The sequence below is a fragment of the Pleurodeles waltl genome, chromosome 11 (assembly GCF_031143425.1).
Source record: "Pleurodeles waltl isolate 20211129_DDA chromosome 11, aPleWal1.hap1.20221129, whole genome shotgun sequence".
In the NCBI taxonomy this organism is placed as follows: domain Eukaryota; kingdom Metazoa; phylum Chordata; class Amphibia; order Caudata; family Salamandridae; genus Pleurodeles; species Pleurodeles waltl.
In genome coordinates, this window is record NC_090450.1 from 416,846,051 (window position 1) to 416,865,602 (window position 19,552).

General features: G+C 41.5%; 1 protein-coding gene across 1 annotated transcript in view; it reads right to left on the bottom strand.

Annotated features, from left to right (window-relative positions):
- LOC138265751 (coagulation factor X-like) overlaps nt 1-19,552 on the bottom strand; it is a 264,842-nt gene that overhangs the window by 159,616 nt on the left and 85,674 nt on the right. Inside the window, exon 2 of the mRNA XM_069213758.1 lies at nt 5,883-5,978. Within this exon, the coding sequence (XP_069069859.1) occupies nt 5,883-5,952 (70 nt within the window). The 5' untranslated portion in view covers nt 5,953-5,978. The remainder of the gene's footprint in view (nt 1-5,882; nt 5,979-19,552) is intronic.

Here is a 19,552-nt window from a genome sequence, read left to right on the forward strand (position 1 = left end):
TAAATCTGTCACTTTGGATATATAAATGCATTTATGAGTTGCTGTATGGAAAAGTGACTAGGTGTGACAGTACTTGAGCACACATCTGAGTGAGTGTATCAGTGCCTCTGTGGGTGCATCACTAGATTTGTAAGTAACTATGTCAGTGTAAGACTGCCTGTCTTAGTAACTGTATGGGTCTCAAAATGCATATGTAAGTGCCTGCATGGATTGCTTACTGGCTGTGTTGGTGAGTGTTTGGGTATGTAACTGTGAGAAAGTGACTCTGTTTGTGGTGGGTACATAAGTGCTGTGTAATTGTGGAAGTGCCTCTGTCACCCCTGATTGCAAATGTGAGGCGCTCTATGGTTTTATACCTGGACGTATGGTTTTCTACATCTGTCTGTAACAGATTTATTCCTGGATACAGAAATGGCTCTATATCTCTCTGAGTGAAACACACAGGCCCTCATTTTGACATTCCATCAATACCATCCCGCTATCAGGCCGCCTATGCTGCTTGAACCCAGCCGAACCTATTATAGCTTCCACGCTGGGCCGGCGGGCGGAAATAGAGTTTTTGCCCAGCGGGGAAAAGGGCCTTAACATTGCAGCCAGCTCCATATGGAGCCAGTGGCAATGTGGTGGTGCAGCAGCACCATTCGGGCATTCCACTGCCTGTAATTCGGGCAGTGGAATGCGCGATGGGGATGTGCATGGGGGCCCCTGCACTGCCCAGGCCAAGTGCATGGACCACCATGGACAGGCTGGCGGATGGGGACTCGTAATCCCCAGGTCAACACTGCTTGCAGTGCTGCCCTGGTGGATTTCAACCACCAGAACCGCCAGGCTGCAGGCTGGCAGCAGCCTGGCAGTGTCGGTGGTTTGACTGTGGCAGCTCTGCCTCGGTCATAATGTCGCGGCCGGACCGCCACTTTGGCAGCGGTCTGACTGTGACCATGCTCCCTAAAGTGTCTATAATGGGGGTTTGAAAGAGTATGTCAGTCAATGAATAGTGAGTAAATGTGTGTGAATGGTTTTGTTTGTGTCTTTCTCAGTTTGTCAGTTACTCTCTGGCTATACCAGTATGGCAATCATAATCGCTTTTGTGAGTCTGAACCTCGGTGTGTAAGTGCCTACCTGTGTTTCTGAGGTGGTTACAAAATATGTGCCATTCATTTATTTACTGTAATCAATCCTCTGCGTCCACTTACAAATAGCATTAATTTGTAATACCTTAAAAAAATATCTATTCTTAGTCTTAAAAAATGTTCTTTCTTCCTTTGTGTTCACTGTACATTTCCTTTTTTTCATCATGTACCCTCCCTTTTATAGTCCCCTTTACTCTTCTGTACATCCTACACACTTTCGTCAACCTTTTATATAACATACCTTCTCAAATAAATTTTCTTTTCAAAAGTACACACTAATTCACATACCTCTAAAATATCTTTGCTGATCTCCACATTTCTACCAGTATTGGTTAAAATATCTTCTCACTGATAATGCGAAGTCACAAGTACAAGAATAGTATACCACTCTCAGTACAACGGAACCATTAATGGCAATCTTTTCAACTCTGCTTTCAGTGATACTGATACAGAAAACAAATCACAACCTTCCTTTCATATCTGACTTTTGTTATACCACTACTAAATGGTCAGCCTTTCTTAACCCTTTGTAAGACTCCTGTTCAGAACACAATTTTGGTAGGGGTTTTGGGAATATCAGCAGATCCACCATGGCACTCAGCATGGTCCCCGTGTAAATTTGAGGATCTACACTGGGGCCTGTAAAACCATTTAGAAATCTGCTCATAAAGCATGGCATTTACAATTTACTTTCTAAAAATTACCAAATTTCTGCCCAAGCACTCCATATTCAGTAATATTTTTCATACCACTATCCTTTCACATTAACAATCTAGTATTTTTTGTTCCCTTCCCCATTCTCTTTCAGATTCGTTTCCATGGTAATCATGTTTCAAACATTCTCTGCTACCACTAGGTCAAAAGTTCACAACACGTTCTGTCAGAAGCATATTACCTTCAAAATCAACTGTAGCAGGTGTGGCTGACTGTTTGGAATTATATGCACATCACAAACACCTTTACATTTTTTTTTTTATGAAAGCCAATCAATTTCCTCAATATCACTGCCTAGGTTTAGGCAGCTGCACATTTACATCATCCAGTCAAATATATTTGTTTAGATTTTAGGTGCTGTCCTCCATTTTAACTGCATTCCATTTTGAAAACTCTCATTCATTTGCAGCCTTCTCCTGTGTGCTACTCCAGCTTGCCTCCAAAAGGGTCATTGTGTGGATTGTGGGTCATAGTTTTGTGTTTTGGGCCAGAGAGAGTGCTAGAAAAATTGGCATTTACAAGGACTTGGGTTTACCTATGTAAACATTACTTGGGTTGGCCAGAGAGGATTAAAGTGGCTCCAGCTGCTGCCTTGGGTTGAAAGCATTATGAATGGCCAATATCCAGACCTCATGATTGTGCACTGTGGTGGCAATAACCTAGGCACAATTACTGGGGTAGGACTGGACTCCTAATAAAAGATACCTTTAGTAAATTAATGGCACTTTTCCGACACACTGCTTTGGTGATCTTGGACATTTGCCAAAGGCGAAGTGAAAGTTGTCAACTGAATTCTGTCCTCAGGCAGACAAATCTAGGAAACACGTCAATAAAATTGTTTCTGTATTCCTCAGAAACCATAACATGGGATCTATATACCACAATGTATGCTTTGTTATGGACAGGATATATAGGAAGGAGAGATTTCATTTCAGAGGGAAAGGCAACAGGATGTGCCTCAATAGCTTGAAAGACTGCATCCTGTTTTATGTGTAGTTATCAATTACAGATTATAAACGCAAAGGCTCTTTTTGGGGCCAATCATCTTTCCATGGAAAAGTTTGTTTAATTTTCAATCCCCTTTTAAAAAAAATCTCACAGGATCCACGGATCCATTGTGGATTCACAAACCAAAAGCATTCATCAAATACACAACAGCAATACTTAAGGATGTCTTTGTTGGTGTGTAGCTAGTTTTATAAATGTATAAATGGGTGTTTCAGTGGCGCTATGGGTCTCTGACTGTGTGAGTGGGTCTGTGCCTCAGAGTGAGTGAGTGTCTGAGTGGAATTGTGAGTGTCTGAGTGGATTTGTGAGTGGGTGTTTTCACTGTCTATGAATGGGTGTGTGAGTGTCTGTGTGGGTCTCTGAGTGGGCCTGTGAGTGCCTGAGTGAGTCTGTGAGCAGGTGTTTGACTGTCTATGGGGGGGGTGAGTGTCCGAGTGGGTCTGAGAGTGTGTGTGTGTGAGTGTCTGAGTGAGTCTGTGAGTGGACCGAAACATGTCTGTGTGGGTCTGTGAGTGGGTATATGAGTGTCTGAATGGGTCTGTGAGTGGGTGAGTGAGTGTCTGAGAGGGTCTGTGAGTGGTTGTGTGTCTGAGTGGGTCTGTCAGTGGGCATGTGAGAGTCTGAGCGGATCTGTGAGTGGGTGTTTGTCTATGAGTGAGTGTGTGAATGAGTGGGTGTGTGAGGGGCATGTAAGTGCCTATGTGGGTCTGTGAGTGGGTGTGTGCGGGGATATGTGTGTGGGTCTGTGAGTGGGTGTGTGAGTGTCTGAGAGGGTCTGCCAGTGGGCATGTGAGAGTCAGAGTGGTCTGTAAGAGGGAGTTTGACTGTCAATGAGTGGGTGTGTGAGTGTCTGAGTGGGCTTGTCACTGCCTGTGTGGGTCTGTGAGTGGGTGCATGAGTGTCTGAGTGGGTGAGTGAGCGTATGAGTGAGTCTGTGAGTGGGTCTATGAGTGGGTGTGGTAGTGTCTGAGTGGGTCTGTGAGTGGGTCTATCAGTGGGTGTGTGAGAGTGAGCTTGGTCTGTGATTGGGCAAGGGAGTGTCTGAGTGGGTCTGTGAGTGGGCATAGGAGTGTCTGTGTGGGTATGTGAGTGGATGTGTGAGTATTTGAGTGGTCTGTGAGTGGGTGTGGGAGTGTCTGAGTGGATTTGAGTGGGTGTGTGAGTGTTTGGTTCTGTAATTGGGTGTGGGAGTGTCTGTGGGTCTGTGAGTGGGCGTGTAAGTATCTGGGTGGGTCTGTGAGTGGAAGTGTTTGTGTGGGTCTGTGAGAGGACGTATAAGTGTATAAGTGGGTCTGCAAGTGGGCATGTAAGTTTCTGAGTGGGTCTGTGAGTGCATGTGAGAGTGTCTGTGGGGATCTGTGAGTGGGAGAGTGAGTGTCTGAGTGGACCTTTGTGTGGGTGTGTGAGTGTCTGTGTGGGTCCGTGAGTAGACATAGGAGTGTTTGTGTGGGTCTGTGAAGGGTGTCTGAGTGCCTATATCCTTTTGTAAGGGGTGCATGAGTGTTTGTGTCTCCTAGTTTGTCTGGGAGTACCTCTGTAGGTCGGTGAGCGTGTGTTTTTTTAAAAATTCTTTAGAGGATCTGCTGCTGCATCACAGATTCACACAGAAGGCAGTGCAGAGCACCACAGTGGATCCGCGGATCTCGGACACGGAAAAAAAATGTTTTAATGCAATTTCTTGTCCACCATACACACTTTTGACACCCCTCTAACACACCCACAGGGTCAGGGTACCTCTACCCTGATGCATTTATTAAAATCACACAAATGTTTCAGGCCCCGGGACGTTTCCCAATATTTAAAATGGTGGCTGCAATCTTGCAGTGAGGTCGCGGCCACCCAATGGCATTGAAGGTGGCATGTGAATCCACTGAAGTGGATCTACGCTCCTAGATGTACAATTTTGTTTCTCCTTGATAAACTCGCAAGTACTGAACGGATTTACACCAAACGACAAAAAGAGCTCTTTCTTGACTAGGACTAGCTTTCTGCCAAATTTGGTGTAATTCCATCCACCGGTTCGTGCTTTAGCCCTGTCTAAGCTCCCTATAGGAAAATGCATAGAGGAAAATGTGTTTTGGGCCCCCCCTCACATTTTCTCAGCCCCCACTTGATTAATCACCTCGCAACACAAAGAAGCTGAATTTATATCCATACTAGTTTTGAAACTTTTGCGAAGATTTGTCAAATGGTGCCAAAGCTACTGGCAATACAAAAAACGCTTTCCCTATGGTCTCAACTATAGCTACCTACCTAATGCATGCATTGAACATTAAACCCTCAACAACTGACTTGGCCAATGTTAGTTTAAAAGGCTATTGCAATGTGTGTCTTATAGCCACATTTCTTGTGTTGCTTTCATCCAGATACTGCCAAAATGGGGTATGATGAAACATCATAGAAGTCTAAGCGTAGCCTTGTTCATGCCTTGGTCAAGCAATGCAAAGGATGCAAGACGGGGATGAAACATTTTAGGTAACACTAAGCAGGCACATGAAAAAACCTCACCAGCCTAAAGTCACTTTAAAAAAGGTAGTCAACTGTGAAACCTATGGCCGGTCTTCAACATCAGCACTGACTTACAATAAGAACTCAGGAAAAACTCAGCAGCTACATCACTCAGTCACCTACAATTCTCACAAAAACACTTTGTCTACCCTGCAGTTGGTATGAAGCCTCAGAACCCTCAGCAGAGCATGAGAATACCCTGTATATGTATGCATGCATGTGAAATGTATCCCTCTAGTGTGTGAATGGTCTCCCATTGCTACAATAGACCTCCTGCTGGCATTCACCCCAGAAACACGCTCAACTGCCTTGTTTGCACTAGTTTCCTGCCTAGTATTTGAGCTGCAGGCATTCAACACATTCCTGAGTGAGCATCAGGTTCATATCCAAGCTTTAATCTGACACCAGATTACAGACTGCACGAAAACATTTACAGATCATTCACTACTGTTATTAATAAGTCCATGAACCTCATTGGGATATGAGGAAAAGGTTTTCTGCTGTTGTGAGCTAATGACTTACCTGGATCTGTGGAGCATGGTCCAAGACATAAAGCGAAGAAACAATATATCAACTTTAGGAATAATTTCATGTTTCAAAGAGTTGAGAACTGCAAACCTGTGAAAGAATAACAACATAAATATGTAAAACATTGAACAAGCAAATTAGACATGTTCGTGCTTAACTGATGGAGATGCCTAAAAGTACGACATTTCTTTGGCAGAATCCTAGGAGAGTCACTCAGCTTCAAATGGATGCACTGATTGTTTTCCAGAAGACACTGTTTAAGATGACATACTCATACATTCATACATACACATACATATATACATACTCATTACTTGTAGTGGAGAACTGGATGATTCACCCACTTTTTATATTCAAAAGAGTATCATGTTTCAAGTATGGGAAAAATAATTCACTTAAAACATGTATTCAAAATAAATGAAAACAGTGGTTCCTCATCTACCTGAAAACTTTTTTGGGGCTTTCTTATACTTGGTGGTTAACGATTAATGAACATTACTGCTTGTTCTTTATTTTTTGATAATTTAACTTTTTTAGGTCTGGCGTTACCCAAGACTTTCTGATTATTAGGTCTAGCGTTAGCCAAGACCTTAGGATTTTACAAAATGTATTTGTATAATATACTTTTTTAAAGGAGCTTTTGCCTCATCCATTGATCTGTTGCTGTTTCATTCACATTATGTTTCTGCCTACTACAGCATGGGGCAAAGAGTCAGCCTACTTCAGCCACTAGCTAATTTCATTTTGAGTGACTGCATTTAGCCCTTTCACAAGGGCCACATCCACACACAAAATAGTTCCCTTCACTGCCAGTGTTTTTGTTTTTACTTTATTATTACTTTAGTGTTTGTTTGTAGAGCATGATGTGATAGCAGGCCACTTTCTACCACATGCGAGTATTCTTTTTTCCTTCATTTTTCTTCTTCCTTTGCTCCCTTCTTTCCTCTTTTTTTCCTTCTTTGTTTTCTTCCTTTTTTCTCCTTTCCCCTTTCACTCTCCTTTCTTTCTTGTTCCCTCCATCCTATTTCTTTGCTTCCTTCTTTCTTTCATTTTCCATTTTACCTTCCTCTTTCTTTTTCATTTGTTGTTCCCTCCTTTCTTTTCTTCTTTTTTTTTCCTTCCTCTTCCTTTTTTACCTCCCTTATTACTTTTTGCCTTCACTCTTCTTTCTTGTCTCTCTTTCTTTCTTACCTTCATCTTTCTTTCTTGCCCTCATCTCTTTATTGCCTTCCTCTTTCTTTCATTCTTGCCTTTCCTCTTTCTTTCTTTCTTTCTTTCTTTCTTTCTTTCTTTCTTTCTTAAATGCAAGAGGCTAGCAGCCTTGCCAGACCAATTGTTTTTTAAGTCTATGTTAGACAAGACCTTTAGATTTTACTACAAGTATGTGTATAACATTGTTACTTATAGGTGTTTCAGCCAGACTTCATCCATCAGTCTGTGATCTTCCTCTTTCTTTCTTTCCTGCCTTCCTTTCTTTTTGGCTTTCCTCTTTCTTTTCTTCATCTTTCTTTGTTTCTTTCTGGCCTTCCACTTTCTTTCTTTGTTTCTTTCATTCTCATCTTTCTCTTTTTTTACTTCTTTGCATTTATCTTTCGTTTGTTCTTTCTTTCTCCCTTTCTTGCCTTCCTCTTTCTTTCTTTCTTTCTTTCATCCAATGCCAGACAGATTGGCTTTCTGAGGCCGGTGTATACCAATACATTTTGATTTTACTAAAATTATGTGTATAACATAGTTACTTATAGGAGTGTCAGACAGACTTTGTGCACTTTCCTATTGTAGTGTCATTTGTTCCCATCCACCCCAGCATGCATCAAGTGGCAATATGGCAGCCCACTTCAGCCATTGGCTGACTTCTCTATGAGTGACTGCTTGCTTCCAATTCACAAGGCGCACATCCACACAAAAAGTAGTTCCTTTCAGTGTGAGGGAGTACTACGGCAATGTGTGTTTTTTTTAGACCAAAACAACGCTTTTGCCTCTAGCCACTATTTTTTTGGGGTTGCTGGGGACCTGCCAGGACCCAAACAATAAAGTATTACAAAAAACGTGCCAACATGAAATAAGAGTTGCTAAAAGACGGGCTGCCAATGCAGGGCCTATTGGCTTTGCCAGTGATTGTTATCCGGGTGGTTTGCTTTGATGATATTGTCTAGAATACATTATAATTTTGTTTGTAATTTCGTTTTTTAAGCATATTGGACCAGATGTGCAAACTTCTTTGTAGTTGCAAATGCCCTGATCTGGGGTTTGTGACCACGGAAATTCTATGCAATGTACTAACCCATGTTGTGATTCCGTAACAAGCTCATGAATCACAACTTAACTTTAGAAGGGAAAGAAATTGCTATTTGGAAGGAGCATGTTAAAGTGTCCCTTTCAAAAAACAATCATGGTACATCATGGTATGTATCAATGTATCCCAACATGAGTGGTAAGCCATTTGAAAAAGGGACGGGATCATGAACAGCCTCTTTACCTTTTGTGAATGTAAAAAGTATATTTGTTGTGAAGTAGACAGTGGATCAAGGGGACCACTGTCTAATCTCAAACACACTTTTTAAAAAGTTTAATAAATTTTTTAAATGCAGCACACTTTCCTTTACGGTAAACAGGCTGTATTCCACACTTGTCACAAAAATGACGGTTGACTTTTCCGACCAATATTTTGCTACTATTATATAGTACATCTGGCCATTATTCTCAATCCTTTCCATTATTTTATTTTAGAGGTTTTGGTGTAGCACTACTAGACCCTAAACATGACAGAGCACCCTATAACAAAATGTAATAGGAAAAGAACTCTTCCCGTCTGACTCTGAGAATTGGGTCCCTTTCATTTCTCTTCTCAACCTCATTCTCTACAGGAACTATTTGACAGTTTCTTCCTCCACTTCTCCATCTATTCCACGTTCCCCACCTCATACTATGCATCATTTTCCTTTGACCTGCAAAACCCTTCCACTTACAGATCCTCGCTTGTCACATGCTTTCCCTATGTGTTACTACCGCTGCTGACCTCACTGTGGCCTCCACGGTATCTATTCTAGTGCCCCTTAGAGACTCCGCTCCCTAAACCTGTAGTTCAAGTGGCTGATTGCTTGCGGTTCTGACCTTCTTGATGTGGGGACCTCCAATCTCTCTACCATCTTCCCACATTGTGCACTCTGCCGGCCACCTAGATCCCGGCCTGCTTGGGTACTCTCAACTGAACCACATCCTCATCAGACTGGGATCCACTAGTACTTCCATGCCGCTTTTTCTATCTCAGCCATTGCACCACACAAAATAGTCCCATAATGGACTTTCTTCCAGTCCTTGTAAAACTGTGCTGTCCGGGGACCCTGCCACCTCCCAATCTTCTGTCTTTTTAGTCCCACTGTGACTAATGGCTCCTCAGAAGACTTCTCCAAACACAGCTCTCAAAGACCTTGTCCCTGTGTGCTCCATGCCACCCTTTTTTCCAGGCCTTGTGCGTGTTCTGGCTGCCTGTGACCCCCCACACTACTTGGGCCCTTTGTCCTCCTGCCTGCACTGGACCCAACCTGCTGCTTGGTGGTCTTCCTGGCTCCTCTGGGCACTTTGAGTGGCCCCTCCCACCCTGGGTGGGGGTGCCAGATCCTCCTCTGGAGACCTCCTGCCATGCTGGCCCAAACATCCAGGGACCTCTGAGGTGCTGTTCCTGCCTGCCATTATTAAATCCCTCCCTTTAATACAGCCCACCACCTCTCTAGAGCAGTGGTCAAAGTGGGCAGTATCGGAGGGACACGACATGCCCCTACTTTTTAGTTTATGAAAAACGTTCCCCTACTTTTTTTTAAAAGACAACCGTCCTGGGTCAATTAATTCCGATATTAAATGCTTCCGCTAAAATATCATTCAGGGAGTCTCCCGTGCTGTGAATTAGAAAGCGGGCAGACAGCTGAGCGATAAACAAGCATTCTTGCCAGGATGCCTGCTTCCCTAAAAGAAATGCAAATGTGTGCAACTGGTTTCCCTGCAAATGTAAAGAGTGCATTGGAGTCAGTACTGGCTTTAATTGATGAAATCACTTGAAATATTGGGATGACAAAATGTTTTGGAGTCGTATAGCAAGACATTACCAACTGAGCTGTGAAATACTTGCTTTTAAGGGACAGCTATATAAAAACAATGCATTGTGTGAAGTCTGGGTATTATTACTAAAATGTATATTTTGGAAGCACCAATGTATCCTTTTGTGCATTTTGTAGCAGTCTATCTTACACTGTTTGTTATGCAAGTTTAAAACATTGACTTACATATTCATAGTGCTTTCTGTCACAGACTGGCGACTTGTAGCTCTAAAAATACAAAAGTCACTATTTTCCACTGCAGCAACCAGGATTTAAATCTGTCTCTTTCTGGTTGCACCCAGTGCATTAACAAATAGAGGTTTCATAATGCACTGTAGTGCCTTTGCCACTGATTAACTTAACTTTTTAAAATATATTTCTCATTTAAGCTGTGCACTATTTATATGTAGCTACCTGAAGGTGGAGGTGAAAGACCAAAAAAAGTACAGTAGTAGAAGCTTTAACATAATGAGCACTGTCGAAAGACTGTATAAACCATGAAAGGATAATGTAACTGTGGGTGAATGTTTGTTCTGTGACGGGGTGATGTGGAGCTTTTTCATGTAAATAGTATTTAGTAAATAGGTAGTAAAGTATTGGCTCTCAGAAAGTGATTTAGGTACTGATACTGCTAATGTTGGTTATATATTTTTAGTCCAACCTGAAAAGTTCCAGATGTGAAGCCAGTCTTCACCCAGAACATACATACAAACACCAAACATGTTTCCTTTTAAACCTATAATAACAAAATACACCAGACAGACCCAATGGCACACCACATCACCCAAATTAGGGTCCTTGATAAGCACATTCTGAATGCCTTTTCATCACAGGGCATCCCAGCACCAAAGAAAACAGATGACAGAGTACCCAGGAACATCTTAAGGATTTCGGGAGCCCTCGGCCAAACATATTTTTGGGGCCCCTGCTCAGAACAGCTTTGCATTTACAGTGTAGAAAAAGAAAAACATTTCTCTGTAAAATGTCTGTAATAGCCTCTAACACATAGGGTTGTGTGACAATCTCTGATAGGCATTGTCATCTAAAAGTTGTCTATTTCAGCTGTATAATCCTTAAGATTCAAGACAACAATATTACCACCGTAGTCAGCTTCTTTAATAACGATATTCTTGTTACTCGCTAGACCTTATAAGGCCGCCCTTTCTTATTTGGAAACATATACTGTCATAAATATCTGCCCCCGTTGTGTAGAAATTCTCCAAGTTGTATAAATCATGGGTAACTGCTTGATAAAAGAGATCAACAACATTTTCAGGTGGTAGCGAAGGTGTGAACTTGGATTTGGTTTGAACGATTGCCTGAGGAGGAGTCAGAACGTTGACCCTAAGGCAGCTCGAAAGCAAATGGATCATGACTCAAAGCAGTTGACAAGGGACTTAACATTGATAATGAATTATAAGTATTTTTTTGATTGGGACCCTCATTGATTATTCATGGTTTTGCTGCTTGGTATACACCCTTTCCTTTACCTATATACAAGCATCTATGTTCTTCTGATTTTGGTTATATTTCTCTTGCTTGAATAATATTCCTAACAAGTATTTCGCAGTTATGGACTTCTCTTATAATCTTTTAATGTACTTTTATGTTTTCATATATGTAAACCTATTTAGGTTATTCTCGAATCTTTTATGTATATAAGCTTGAATTTTCATATTGACATTACTTAGAAACCAATGGTTGTGCACTTGCATGCTTCTTGGTCTTTGCTGTGGGGTTCTTCTTCTAGATTTGTTTCTTGGGACGTACACAGTCAGTCTGAGCATGCACTTCGCTATTCACACAATGTGCGCCACCTTGCGGTTAATACTCCTTCTATCTCCTCTATGGATGTTCTAATACTATAACGTATTTTTAACATCGTCTCAGCACCCTACTAATTTAATGTTCCCTTTTCCAGTTGTATTTGATTGAGGGTTCTTATTCCTCTCATGTGCAGTCACTACACTTTTTTTCCTGTCAGTGCACATTTTATTAGAGCTACAGGCTTACAAACCCTGGGTTAATCACTTTTTCTTGAGTGGCTTTGAGTGACCTGTCGCACCCCTTATTACTTGCATTTTCTTATATTTATGTTGCTCTAACAGCCCCATATGTTATTGCGCCCTTTCAAGATGGCCTTTGTCCTCTTTTTTGACCTAGAGAATGGGACCAGTTAGTCCTTTATTTGTTTGGTTCACGCACTTTTATTCTCTTCACGCTCATCGCCTCACTAGCGTTCCTTGGTTACGTCTGCTTTTGTTCTTTAATAATTGTTTACCTACATTTTGGGTCCTTTGGTACTTATATTTCTTTTCACTTATTTGGCTCATTTCAATTTAGCTATGCGATTGCCTCCATTCACTCTCCTTTCAACAAGGCGGACGCCTTTTTATGGGCGAGTGCAAAGCGCTCCGTCCATTCTGTAATCTCTCTTTGGGCTTCAAACCACGCCCATGTCACGGCATCCGTCATGCATTTTCCGGTGTTTAGCCCACCTACATAGCACCGGTAAACTACTAAAAACATACAAGGCTCGATGTTTTCAGCCTGGGGTCTGGACTACGTTATCTGTTTATTTTCCACGCAGCGCAACCGCGCTGCATTTTATGTAGTGCGATCGTGCTGCGTTTTTTTTCTTTACAGCGCTGATAGCTCTAACTCGAGCAAATGCAAGACCCATTGCATTGAAAATGCTTGTTATTTTTGCTAATGGGATCCATTAATTCTTCTTTCATGGTGCCTTCCAACTCGGCAACTCTAATAGTACGCCTTTTGCAGCTTCTCTGTTTTCACAGCAACACTCGGCCACCAGCCTGTATTTCATTTTAGCCTATGCTATTGCCTCCCTACACTCTTCTTCCAAGATAGTGGATGCCTTTTTCGAATGGGACCCCTTAGTCCTCCTTTCATGTTACCTCGCAACTCAGCGACTTTAAAAGCACATCGTTTTAAGCGTCTCTGTTCTAACTGCAATAGTTAGCCACCAGTTGCAATTGAAGTAAGTCCATGTTTCCCCATAGCCCTCCTCTCCGACAACCCTTTTTTGCATTTCTGACGTGTTGATATGTATCTGGGCTTTTAACCACACCCACCTCACGCCCATCACTACCATTCATTCGTGGGCTTGCCCTTCAAAAATCCTTTGATGACATTGGTAAATGATTTACCTTTGTCCCTCCTTGGGGAGGTTTTGTTATCGCCTTGGCCATCATCCATGTTACATGGCTAATTGCACTTTTGTCGATGGGTTTGACTTCCTTTTGTGTGTCTCTTCACGCTGATGCTCATGGCGGCCGTAGCACTGTGAATCGGCTTGCTTATGTGAAACTGTTTTACTTTTAATTTTCAATTTATGTGGCAAGAAAAGTAGAATTAAGAGTTTACAACGCTAATAGCTCTAACTCCAGCAAATGCGAGACCCATTGCATTGCAAATGCTTGTTTCATTTTGTCACAGAGTTTAATAATGCTACATTATGCCTTTTTCTTGTGTTTATCACGGCTTGTGGTCTATCAATTTTATCCTCGTGTCATACTTTGCTACATTAGTAGACTGACCAACTTTAATGATATTCCCAACTGCCACAACAGGCTTAACAGGTCAATTCCTACGTTTTATTAACGCATTTGGGGGTGATATCATGATTAACTTATAAATCAGATCTTATTTTCCTGATTTTGAATTTCCTCAGGTTCTACATTTTCTATGGCCTACACAACACTTTGTTCTTTAGCTTACTGATTTTGAGAACAACATTATCGTGATTAGGTAATGGTCTGATCCTGCAACTCTTCGTCTTCAACAAGCACTCACTACCAGGTGTTTCATTTACTTAACTATAGTATGTGTTTGTTTATGTACCTGATTGACACCATCTGGGTTAAGATATGGCATTTATTTATGTTGTTATGCTACTAACATCTGCTCTCACTGCTTCTGGTTTATGTCTCTTTCGTCGTTATGCAACATCATAGCATTGTAAGTTTGCAAAGATTTTCATGTGGTGTCTTTCCAACTTTGTACAACCACTAGTCACTTTTTAATGAGGGTATGTTGTGCTTGTTTATTTGGATTCGCTGTTACATATATTGTTTTGTATTGTTTATCATTGGCAGCCTTGAGAATGTCCGGAGGACGAAACATGTTTCTGTGGCATTTTTTGTTCTGGATCTTGTTACTCCATCTTATTTGGAATAAATTTATACAGTGGCCATATCCGGTTGAATATGCCAATCAGACTTTAATTGTTCATTCTTTCAGTGTGCTCTAGTGTTTAGTATTTGTGTATTTCCCGCTCTCATTTTCAGACCAGGCTGCTCACCTTGTGGCAGGATGGTTTCACCAGACTTGTATCTGTTTCTCAGTAGTATTTCTGTTGCCATTTTGTCTTGATACCGGGCACATTAGGAGACTTTGGATGAGCGGATACCTCAGCACTGCCACCTTTTCTCTGTTGCAAATAGCTACAATCACTGGGATGTAGGCCTGCTGGGGTCAGCAGACCTTCATATCTGTGAATGTTTTGTCAATAAAATAATTGTTTTTGCAATGCAGCCTGTTTTCCTTAAAGGAAAAAGGAATGGATTACAAAAAGAGAAGTTAAAAGTGTTCTTTTCATTTTGTAAGAGTAGGCAGTGGTCCGAGGGACCACTGCCTGCTCTTAAAAAATGTTTGCATCCCCATTCGCAAACAAGAAGGGGTCCCTTCCTGTTTGTGAATGGCTTACCACCAACTTGAAGTTGTTAGTAACTGCAAATGTTCTACGATCGCATTCCTGGTCATAAAACATTACTACATACCAGTACGACTCACTATGCGGAAGGAACGCCCTTGGCATGCCCCTTCCTAATAGCAAGTCACAAACCCTATTTTGCGAGTCTGTAATAGGTTACTGACTCGCAAAATAGGGTTGGTACATGCCAAAAAGCATTTTACCCATCACAAACGGCCCGACTGGTGAAAGGGTTTGTACATCTAGCCCATAATCCGTTGCTAAACAACATCACTTGCCTCAACTCAACTCAACACGATTCTCTTCCAAATGTAACGGAACTCACCAACCACAATAGGGCTCATTTACAATCAATTTGAACAAAATAGTACGCTAATAGTACGACCTTAGTGTATGCCAAGTGATAATTTTTAAGATTTGCAAAACACCATTTGGAAACTCGGGTGCAGTAGGAGCAGGACGTCCACCAGCAGAAATATCTAAATGTACTAGTAACGTGTAGATGATGGACGTGCACAAGGAGTGGACTAAAAACTGGTAAATATCTTTGAAAAAATGAACGTGGAAGAGGAAAAAGAAAGAGGGACACTGGTAGGTAAATGCAAATCCACTCATCTCAAAAGTCTAAGCCAGGCTGTAGGAATGCCAAATCACCAAACAAAAAATCCAATAGTATTATAACGAAAGGAGGCTACAGGGCATATTCACAAGGAACTGGCTTATCGGCTCCGATGCACCAGTTTACCGGCGTCACCCTGCATCCCTCTAACGACACCATGGTAGTGCTGTATTTACAATGCAACGCACCATGCTGCACTTAAGGACAATAGGCTCAAAAATGTTTACGATATTATGGCGCTTTGCTGGACTAGCAGCAAAAATGTTGGCACTAATACAGCAAAGCACAGGGAGGCCCATAGGCTAATGCACTACTGTCCCTTCTATGCCTGCCCTGAGCAGGAGTTAAAAAATGATGCTAGAATGGCACAGTGAAATCTTATAAATTTCACTGCACCTTTTTTTGGTCCTCCCTGCAGGGGAATGTCTCCTTGCACACATTATACCTGGTGCAGGTATAATGTGGCAGAAGGGGTTACAAAGTGGCACAATGATTGCATTGGGCCACTTTGTAAACCTTGCACGGGGTGGGGGACTGGTTCACGCTGCTTTAGTGTAAAAATAAATGATGCTAAGGCAGCGCTAGGGGCTTGTAAATATGCCCCTAAAGTATTCTAAAGCCATTCATAGGAACTACAATCTGAAACGTAGTGTGAATCAAAGAAATACATGTAGATGGTCACATGAAAAGAGAAAAAAATACATTGGATCAGTATGCAGGGAGCACTGCACATCATATCTTAGTAATGCAGAATTTCCTCACAAAATGCAGAGAAAGTATACATGAACTCACACAATGAACAATCGGGGAAGTTAATGGCTCTTTGAGTACATCAGCACCACACTTCACCACACATCAGCAGCAATTGATCAACCCACTGATAAATCACATACTGGTCAGCACCTTAATTAAACTAGCCGCAGTCCATACAAGTGGTTCACAATGAGTGTTTTTGCACTGCCTGGATCCTGAGAAAAAACTAATTGAGGAGGAGAGACAGGATACACGCATGAGGGTTAGAAAGAGGACACATCTATTTGGTAGCTGAGAATCTAGAGGCTTAACAGAGGATCGAGTAACCATCTTTGTTACCTGGTGACAGTTGGCCACAAGATGAAGTTATATTAGGCATTTGGTGTCTGTATACCTAGTGACAAAGAAGACCCCATGTTTCATTGACTATTGAATGCCCTGAGGAAGGTGGAGTCAATTAATTTGGATATATTGTTGGTGTATGTCCATCGAAACGTGCATTGGCGAATTGGATGGGACAATATTGAATTGGATGAGACACCTGATGGTTATTTGGGTGTTTGATTGCTAAATTTCATATGACACCTAATACAAGGACCAATAACATGGAACCCATTTGGAAAGGAACTATGTTTAAGTGAGAGAGAGGGTTGGAAAGGTCTCTCACACACGGAATATATTCAATTGAACTTAAGTCTTTGAATTATTGAATGACTATTACATGAAAATCAAGTTATTTAACACTTGTAGCATTGTTATGAATTTGTGTATATTTGGGAGTTTTGATTTTTTTGTAATGTTTGAAATATGTTTTATGTTTTAAATGAAATAATGATTGGTGGGGGATACTTGTGATTTTTATTTTTCTATTTTGTCTTGAGGTTTGTTTTTTGATTATTTATGTGATATATATATGTGGTTCCTGTCGTCATTGTTTTTGGTGTGGTATTTTTTGTCTTGGTCCTATGTTGGTTTGTTTCATGTATAGAGGGGGTATTTGTATATGAGAATGATTTCTACATTGATATAAGGTATGACATTTTTGTGTTTATTGTGAATAAATCCATATATTTGAGACATTACTATTTTTTATGAAAAGTTTTTTGCGTATTACATGATGCAGGAGAGGGATGGTTCTGTACCATTGGTAAATAAGGCGCATATGCCTTAGAGTCATTTTTGGATGGGAACGCCTACCTTGCATATCATTAGCGCAAGGTAGGTGTCCACACTAAAAAATGACTCAAACTCCATGGATTTTGGTGCTAGACGGGTCTAGCACCAAAGTATAAATATGGAGTTGAGTTTGCGCTGGATTTGCGTAAAAAAAATGACGCAAATCCTGCGCAAACAGAGTATAAATATGCCCCTGTTTTTTGTAAGTTTGCACCGTTTTTGCATCAAAAAGCAGAGCAAATGCAGCATTTAGTTTTTATGGCAGCGCTTATTTTTCTGCCTCAAGCATTTACCGTGAGGAAAAGATACGTATGGGAAAGACGGAGGAAGAGAAAAATGAAAACGTGTCACACTGGGAGAAAGCTGAAAGCTGCAAGAGTGAGCTGAGTGGCTGTAATGGATTAAAGAGACTCGAGATGGCTTCAGGATTAGACTGCCTCTGTATTCCGTGCTCGCTCATTTAATTGCAGCAGCCCCGTTTTTAAGAGGAGAGCTTTGGGCACTGGCACGTTTTTATTTACAAATTAAGCACTGGTAGAAAGACACATCTGCCGATATAGCAAGACATCCCCAGGAAGTGCACTGTATTGAAGGGCACCACCAAGAAGGACCTGGAAGTACCAAAACACAAGAAGATCTGAAGGTCCTAGGCGTCCTTGGTAGGTCAACTTGCCATGGATGAAAATAATTTAATGGGTCATTCCTGAAGAGAATATTTCAAGAGCGCGCCTGTCTGGTCTGCTACTTAAAGCTGCATTATCTTTCCTTTATCATGCTGTGTGTGCAATATATCATGTCATGCACAGTCACCTCATGACTTACTTTGTTCAATGTTAACAAAGTTAATGTGAATGTAGCAGCTGGTTCACATCAAGTAGACTTTGATGCACAGGTAGCCTCAAGTGTTATTACTGCAGAGTGCCTTTAGCCATACTCAGACATATGTGTGCACTTGTGATGTGATCCAATTGTTACAATCCCATTGTTCCGCCTATCAGGGGAGCACTGTAAATGGAACGACTGCAGCCTGGAACTCACCACTGCAATACATGCAAGCCCCCTTGCGTTTGCTTATGATTTCAGTCTAACTCCCTGGAAAACTTCTATGGACTACTGATTCGAGAATGCACTGCCCAGTATGCAGAGAGCCCCAGCATTCACTGTTCAAGGCTTTCAACAGGAGCAATTCTTAGCACTGGATTCTCTTCTCCACGACTTGGAGATATGGGAACAGCACACACCTGTCACTAGTCTTGTGCAGCTTATTCATGTGACTCAGCCCTGGGTCTGGTACTGCTTATAGGATACATTTGCTTGAAGCTCCTTGTTCGTGCATTGAAGTTCGTTCAAGGGTGTGCCAGATCTCTTGTTGCTTACGTTCTTAACCAGCTCTTCCCTTACTTCAGCTATAGCCTGTGTCCTGTTTCTGTGCAGCCCTGCTTTGCTTTACTCCCTTGTCTGCTTGTTTCTACATTCAGCTGCAGCCTTTGTGGTGATCCCTTTGTAATTGTTTTTAATTTGGGCTATTGTGTCTGGTGACTGTGCTATTTTGTCCTCAGCAGTTTATAAGCGTATTCCTTTTGTACAGCAGTTGTTTCCCGGATTCCAGAAGGCAGTTTCCACTCCATCCTTTGACATGTGTTACATGTAGTCTTAAGGCCCTCAACTGTGATAGTATGACATTTCTATTTTCTTAGGAATCCCACTTTCTGTCCTGCTGGAACCTAAGGTTGTACATTGTGTATATAATACTTGTTAAGGCCCCAGGGTCCAGATACAGAATCACTTCTACTGCCTTCTTCCTATGGGGTTTGAAAGAATAATCACTGAGATATTGTTATCCTCTGTTGTTATGGGAAGTTGAGTCTTACCTGTGTACAACCCTAGTGGTAACCTAGTGTGTTTATCCATTATTGATTCAGTTCCCTGTTTGCCTGGTTGTTCATATTAGTGTTGCGTTGCCTTCTCTGTCTTGTTCCTGCACTATTCAATATTTGTGTCTGTTCTTTCCTGGTATATGCCTTTGACTGCTTCTCTACCAAAGTGGGAGGTGATCCGGTGTCATGATAACAATGTATTTTCCAAAATGCATGCAAGCATAAACATCAGTTTAGGCTACTGACATCGGGGAATGCAGCACTATGAACAAAGGTTCATAGATTTTATTTGAAATAGAAGAACATGTCTCATGGTGGGTGACAAACAGGCAGCAAAATATGTGTATGGCAGTTGTCTTGAGTAATGAATTCTCTCTTAGGCTATCATGTATGTGTGCCCTTGAAAATTCTGA